The sequence below is a fragment of the Crocuta crocuta genome, unplaced genomic scaffold (genome assembly GCF_008692635.1).
Source record: "Crocuta crocuta isolate KB4526 unplaced genomic scaffold, BGI_CrCroc_1.0 scaffold229, whole genome shotgun sequence".
Lineage (NCBI taxonomy): Eukaryota > Metazoa > Chordata > Mammalia > Carnivora > Hyaenidae > Crocuta > Crocuta crocuta.
Window position 1 is genome coordinate 3,894,396 of NW_027536464.1, and position 7,973 is coordinate 3,902,368.

A 7,973-nucleotide genomic window follows, 5' to 3' on the forward strand; every position below is an offset into this window, starting at 1 on the left:
TTCTGACTTGTAGGGTCTCCCTCTGGACCTTCAAGCTGACCCTTCGCGCCTGGGAGTGGGAGGTCACCCATGGATCTCCAGCCCACCGCCAGTACAGCTGAGCCCTGGATTAGCCAGAATCAGGACATATCAGTGAAACTTGCTTGATTGCTGCTGCCTGTTCCAATAGGGCAGTTTCTGTGGCCGCCTTAGCCCTGTCTTCTCAAAGCCAGTGCTCATAAATGGGGGGGGGGTTCCTCTCTGCAGACACAAGCTCTGCACCCACTCTCAAAAGTGAGACTTCTCTTAAGTCACTTTTTTCCCTTGAGAGCATCTCTGGTCATCAGTTCCCAGAGGTGACCCACCGTTGACCTTGTGACTTCACTGGACGTAACGCCGGGATACACATGCTCTTGTCCATGGGACTGCGGAGCCTGTGACTTGCAGGTCTTGCCAACAACCGTGGCTGAGCCAGCTGTCCCTCTGCCACTACCATCTCACCCTCCCGGCTGGACAGAGCACCCCCACCACCACAGACTGATCGAATCTGCACTGTCTGTGGTCTCCATGGGTTGAGAGGCCGGCTTAACTGACCTCCATTATCTAGGGAAAATAGTAATAACTTCCCAGGAAAGTGAAGGCTAAGAATTTTGTCACTCAGGGGAAAAGGCATTACTTTTCCAGTGTCTCTTAACCCTAGTCAGCTTTCTTCTTTGCTACGTATGACTGACAATAACAGACTCTTCTGCTAAAGAGAAAGGCTCCCTGGGTGTTTCGTTGCTAATGTTGTTGTTTTACTATTTGTATCTGCTTTTCAATGTATTTACCATTGAGGTTTCTTTTCTAGTTGAGATATAATTCACACAGTGTAAAGTCACCTGCTTCCAGTGTACTAGAAGTTCTTAATATATGCACAGAGCTATACAATCATCACCACCGTCTGAGTCCTAAACACTTTCATCACCCTGAAAAGCGACCCTGTTCTCATTAATATTCCCCTCCCTCCAGCCCCTGGCAAACACCGATCTACTTTCTGTCTTTACTGATTTGCCTATTCTGGACATTTATCAGACATAGACCCATCCAGTATGAAGCCTTTTATGTCTGGCTCTTTTCACTTGGAATACTGTTTTCAAGGTTCACCCAGGCTGTAGCAAACATCAGTGCTTTGTTCCTTTCTGTGGTTGGATACTATTGCCTTGTTTGTCTATGCCACAATTTGTTTATCCGTTTATTGGATGATGGGCATTTGAGTTGTTTCCATTTTTTGGCAATGATGATGCTATGAGCATCTGTGTACAAATTTCTGTGTGGACATACATTTTCAATTCCTTGCATACATACCTAGACGTGCAATTGCTGGGTCATTGGTAACTATGTTTAACTTTTTGAACAACTGCCAAACTGTTTTCCAAGGTAGCTGCACCAGGGGTCCAATTTCCCCACATCCTGGTCAACATTGTTACTGTCTATCTTGTTTTACTATGATGATCCTAGTGAGTATTGAAGTAATTCCAGTACTTTCCATCTTTCTCTTTGATACTGGTTCCGTTTTGAGGTGGCTCACAGACTTGCATATGGTCACAGGATGGTCATCTTCGATATAACGAAATGGCACAGTGGTGATATATTTTGTGGTCCGAAAGGAACTAATTTGGTAGCTAGTTTATTTTAATTTACTTCCTCTTGGAAAACTGGGCTCGTATTTCAGAGTGACTGCAGCTTCCTCCAGAGGCAGGCTTCGGGCTATCCTCATAAAAAGGGCAGAGCCAAAATCAGTGGGCTTATCTGGGGGGTGCTGGGGTGCTGGGGTGTCAAGGATGGATGAAGGCACTCCCTGGCAGGACAGAGAGTATCCCCACCAGAACTGGAAAGCCACCAAAGCAAGGAGAGTTTGCCTTGACCTGTCTTCTCTGCTTCCTCCTGCCTCTGCTCCTCATGCTGGGAGCACACTGGCTTTCTCTGCTCACCTCTGCATGACAGAATATGGCTGCTCAGAGCTCCCAAGGGACTCTGTAACATTGCCACCCACTTGGAGAATCGATCAGCCACCTGCTTAGGGTTTTGAATGTATTTTTTCCAAACTATACAAATACTGTCTCCGGGTCTCCTGCATCCTGAAAGAAAAATACCGGGCTGTACTGAGTAAACTTTCTTTCTTCTAGCTCAAGTATCTTGCAACTGTATGCTGTTACCGCTAAATCTGTTTTCCCACACACTTCCTTGAAATAACTTTCAAAAAGTTGGACAAAGAGATTCCTCCCTCAGCTTTATAGTCAAACCTCGATCTTTTTCTAGTGGTCAAACCCAATTGGATTGCCTCTTTCATTCTCCAGATCAAGAACTAAAGGGTAACTCATATTTCTGACATTAAATTCAGCCTCAACAGCCAGAGATGCTAACTACTGAAGAATCCATGGCATGCCCTATAGGAATTATTTGAAGGGAAGTTTCAACAATGTTTTGGATGTCATGGAAAGTGCTCAGAAGGTACTCTCTGGCTTTGAAGGGCACCATACTTGTCATACAATATACCGTTTATCACTAAGTAAATGAGTCCCAAAGCCCTAGAGCCACTACTATTTCCTACCATGAAACTTGCCTGCATGGGATATACAAGCCAAAGCAAGAGTCCTGTCCAAATTTCATGCGCAAACAGGCTATAGTCTGGGGAAATGTTCCTGTGCAATAACTCTCATCTCTCTTCTCTAGGCCGGGATTTAAGTTTGCCTCAAAGATGGAAATGGACTGGGATAATTACAGCTTGGAAGATCTCTTCGGTGATGCAGAAAATTATAGTTACAACACTGACCTGCCTTCTATTCTATCAGACTCAGCCCCATGTAGGCCAGAATCTCTGGAAATCAACCAGTATGCCATCGTGGTCATCTATGCCCTGGTTTTCGTGCTGAGCCTGCTGGGAAACTCCTTAGTGATCCTGGTTGTCTTATACAGTCGGGTCAGCCGCTCTGTCACTGATGTCTATCTGCTGAACCTGGCCATAGCCGACTTGCTCTTCGCCCTGACCTTGCCTATCTGGGCTGCCTCCAAGGCAAAGGGCTGGATCTTTGGCACACCCCTGTGCAAGGTGGTCTCTTTTCTGAAGGAAATCAACTTCTACAGCAGCATCTTGCTGCTGGCCTGCATCAGCGTGGACCGCTACCTGGCCATCGTCCATGCCACACGCACACTGACCCAGAAGCGGCACTGGGTCAAGTTCATATGCATAGGCATCTGGGCCCTGTCCCTGATCCTGTCCCTGCCCATCTTCATCTTCCGCAGGGCCTTCAATCCTCCCTATTCCAGCCCAGTCTGCTATGAGGACCTGGGTGCCAATACTACAAAATGGCGGATGGTGATGAGGGTCCTGCCCCAGACCTTCGGCTTCCTCCTGCCCTTGTTGATCATGCTGTTTTGCTATGGACNTTCCCGAGTAGTATTCCTGATTGAAAAAAGAAAGGCATACACACACACACAAACACACACACACACACACATCCTTGATTCTTGCCTTTAAATGTGGTTGTAGGATACAATGTGACAAAGAGGCAAAAAGTATACCAAACACACTTAGGCAGATGGAGTTAAAGAATAAAAAGGACCAGAGAATGAATAGCCCAGAAGGAAACCTAAGCATAAACGGTCAAATGGTTTTCAACGAGGGCACCCAGACCCTTCAATGGGGAAAGGATAGTCTTTCAACAAATGCTGCTGGGAAAACTAGATATTCACATGCATAAGAATGAACTTGGTCTCTTCCCTTACACTATACACAAAAGTTAACTCAAAACGGATTGAAGACCTAAACATGAGAGCTTCAGTGATAAAACCCTTAACAGAAACATAGAGGAAAAGTTTTATAACATTGAATTTGACATTGGATATGACACCAAAAGCACAAGCAACAAAAGAATGAATAGAGAAATTAGATTTCATCAAAGGTGAAAGCTTGTGTACATCAAAGGGTACCATCAACAAAGTGGAAAGGGAAACCATGGAATGGTTGAAAATATTTGCAAATCATATATCTTATACAGGTTACTATCTGCAATATATAAAGAATTCGTACAATCCCACAACAACAGATAGTAACAAGTGTTGCCAAGGATACGGAAAAACTGGTGGAACACTTGCGCACTGTTGGTGGGAATGTAAAATGGTGCAGCTGCTGTGAAAAACAGTGCCTCAAAAGATGACACCTAGAATTACTATATGATCCGGCCATTTCACATCTAAGTGTATACCCAAAAGAATTGAAGACAGAGCCTCAAACAGATATTGGTACACTAGTGTTCATGGCAGCATTATTCACAATAGCCAAAAGAGGAAAACATCCCAGATGTCCTTCAATGGATGACGGATCAACAAAATGTTGGATATACGTACAATGGAATATTGTATTCAGTCTTAAAAATGAATGAAATTCTGATACAGGCTACAACATGGCTGAACCCTGAAAACATTACACTAAGTGAAATCAGCCAGACAGAAATATTGTATGATTCCATTCATTAGAAGTACCGAGAAGAGTCAAGTTCATAGAGATGAAAGGTAAAATAATAGTTACCAGGAGCTGGGGAGAGGAGAAAATGGGAAGTTATTGTTTAATGGGTATAGAATTCAGCTGAGGAAGATGAAAGGTTCTGAAGATGGCTCATGGTGATAATTGTGCAACAGTGTGGGTGTGCCTAATGCCCCTAAACTGTATACTTAAAAATGGTAAAAATGGTAAATTCTGTTATCTGTATTTTACTACAATGAAAAAAAAAAAGAAAACAAAGAACTAGTTCCCAAAAGACAACCTTTAGCCACTGAACCAACCATGGAACTATCTACCAATAACTTCTTGTTAAAGGAGAGAATTAAATGTCTTTTTTTTTTTTAATAAACCACTTTTAGTAGAGTATTTCATTACTTGCAGCAAAAAGCATCCAAACTGGAAAGTCAGATGAGGGTGAGCAGAGGTCCCGAGTGTAAATTTATTCACAATAAATAAACCCCTTTGCTGTTTATTAGGTACACAGAGAGAAGAACTGAATTAAAGATTGAGGCCAGCCTTTCTACCTCCTTCGTCCCCAGCCCAAGCCTGTTGTTGCTGGTCATGTACTATGGAAGGATATGCGTCCTGGCATCATCTAGAGCTTCTTGTGTCTTTGGGTGAAACCATAGTCAAGAAGGTCAAGGGTGGGATTAGAAAAGCCAAGTGTGTTGACCAAATCAGCTAGAATAAGAAGCAGGAAGTCATAGAGCTCTCCTGAGTCCAGTCAGTAACCTCTCCTTTGAGTCTCTCACACAAAACATACATTCACACACACGTGCACACATATGCCCATCATTCGGGATTGCCAAAAGCACACCATTGCAGAATGGGGAAAAGGTTTCCATAAGAAACCAAGGATTTGACTCACTGCATTGGCAGTATTTATTGAGCGCCCATCAGCCCAGAGCTCTGGAATATGGCAGAGCCTTCCCTGGCAGACCTCCTGTTCCCAGGCCTTGTCCCTGCAGGGGACAAGAGAGCTCGAACAGCCTGCTAAGGAAATAAGGAGTCAAAGTGCACTATCCCCAAACTTTACCAGGTTCCAATCCCCATCCTTTTACCCCTTCTCTGACCACTAAATCAAAGAGACAGCCACTGTGGTTCTGAAAAGAGGCCCCTCCAGGGACGCAGGGGCCAACCTCCTGAGCTAGAGTGTTCAGGGGCAGGGAACTAGCACTCCTAACTCAGGAAAGTGCAAACAGGATTAATCCAGGCAACAATTCATCCCTTGGTCTGAACTCATTCTGTGCCAGGCACTGTGCTAAGCTCAGGTCCAGGCGTGACTTGCCGTTCTGGCCAAAGGCTTCAGAGCCACTTCTGATTCAGCAGACGGGAAAGGCAGGCTAATATGTATTTACCAGAGGCCACACCCGAGTTGCCAGAGGCACCGGTGGTGTTCTGACCGAGCATGACGGCGGATGGGCCAGAGGGCTCCCTGAGATCATGGCCAGTGGGAAGTTTCACTCTGGTTCTGGGGCTCTGCTCTTTCCTCCTCTAACAAGGGCTTGCGGAAGCATGTTTCTCCAAAGAAAATAAGAGGATAAAATAAGCCCAGGAGCAATTAGGAGGAGATTGAGTTGCACTTGGGTGTCTGTCAATGTTTCTCTCTCTCTCTCTCCCTCTCTCCCCACCTCCTTTGGCACAAGGGACTGACCAACCAAGCCATCTCTAGGAGGAGGCAAATCCCAAGCCTGCCTTTGAGTTGTTGATTTCTTCCTTCCCTCCCATGTTTCCAGGCCTGAGTCCCATGGGCAAGGCCCAGCTCCTTGGTTGCTGTTGGGTTTTTTTGGTTTTTATGTTTTATTTATTTCTGAGAGACAGACAGAGAGAGAGAGAGAGAGTGTGTGAGCGGGGCAGGGTCAAAGAGAGAGGGAGACACAGAATCTGAAGCAGACTCCAGGCTCTGAGCTGGCTTTCAGCACAGAGCCTGACATGGGGCTCGAACCCACGCACCGTGAGATCATGACCTGAGCCGAAGTCGGACGCTTAACCAACTGAGCCACCCAGAGCCAACCCAACTGCCCCTGTTGCTGTTGTTTTTTAAGGTTATTTATTTTTGAGAGAGAGAACGCGTGACTGAGCGTGAGCAGGGGAGGGGCAGAGAGAGAGGGAGACGCAGAACCCGAAGCAAGTTCCAGGATCTGGGCTTTCAGCACAGAGCCTAACGCAGGGCTCAAACCGAACTCACGAACAGAACTGTGAGATCATGAACTGAGCCCAAGTTGGACACTTAACTGACTGAGCCACCCAGGCACCCCCTGGAGCCCAGCATCTTTCTGTCTACACCTGCCTGCCTCGCCTGAGTGGGGCCCCTCTTGCTCCTGGAGATATAGCTTCCTACCTGCACGAACACCCTACGCCTTTTGTCTCTGTCTCCCAAGTTCACCCCACCTTCCTCCACAGCAATCCCTACCCATTCCCGCCAGGATGGGCTCCCTTTGCCCCTAGATCAGGACAGACACCAGTGTCTCTTGGGTGACATAAAGAAGTACCTCGAGTTTGCATGTCACATTGAAATTCATCGCATGCAAACCCACATGGAAAACCATGCTGCCCCTGCCTGTGTGGAGCCCCGAGAGACCTGGAGGCCCCTCCCTCCCGCTCCATCAACCCCTAGAGTACATAAGTGAGGAAACTGACGCCCAAGCAAAGCAACTTCATCAAAATCTCATGGCTGGGTCACAGTAGAGCTGAAATACGAATTCCTAGTGTAGTTCATTTTTTGAGATATTTTGATTTTCTAGTGGTGACGCTTCAGGCCCCTTATAAATAGATGGGGACAATCTGTTGTCAGAGCATTCTGCTCGCGTAGGTAGGGCCGGTCTCTACTTCTTTGGTGCCTACACTTATATGAGAGCGTTAAGGGCCGGCTGAGGCTTGAGATCCAGGTTTGGGACAAGCTCAGATGGGGTTACCCTATTCTGAGCTGGTACATAAAGCAGTTGAAGAGACAATTGGAGTATAGTACAAAGTTCAGAGACAGGCAGCATAAATCCTCTCTCAAGGACATGTTCCCTATCATGCAGGGTTCGGTTAGGGAAGCAGGACCGCTTGGAGGAGAGACAGGTTATAGGGACCTGACTGTATGGCATTGTGGGAGCTGGCTAAACAGTCTAGGTCAAGGCTGTTGTCTTTGCTCCTGGTGCTGGGACCTGGAAGTGGCAGGGCAAGTAGCTGAGAAGGAAAGATCACGTGTAGCAAACACTAATGAGGACAAGTTTATACATGCAAGGGCAGACTGAGACCTGCACTGGCCTCTACTGGCCTTCAAGTTCAACATGTGGATGGCCTGCTGGAGATGTCAATGGCTGTGTCGTGAAGGTCACAGCACCCTGGTTCAGGAGCAGGAAGTACTCCAGAGTCAGGGGCCGCCCCACACTAACAAGGGGAGCCAGCAAATAAGTGACAGCATAGAATGGCATCTGCTGGGCGCCTGGGTGGCTCAGCCGGTTAA

General features: G+C 46.5%; 1 protein-coding gene across 1 annotated transcript in view; it reads left to right on the forward strand.

Moving 5' to 3' along the window:
- LOC144218679 (C-X-C chemokine receptor type 2-like) overlaps positions 1-4,998 on the forward strand; it is a 9,747-nt gene extending 4,749 nt beyond the window's left edge. The window contains exon 3 of the mRNA XM_077748632.1: positions 2,692-4,998. Coding sequence (XP_077604758.1) covers positions 2,692-3,496 — 805 coding nt within the window. The 3' untranslated portion in view covers positions 3,497-4,998. The remainder of the gene's footprint in view (positions 1-2,691) is intronic.
- Positions 4,999-7,973: the final 2,975 nt, after the last annotated feature.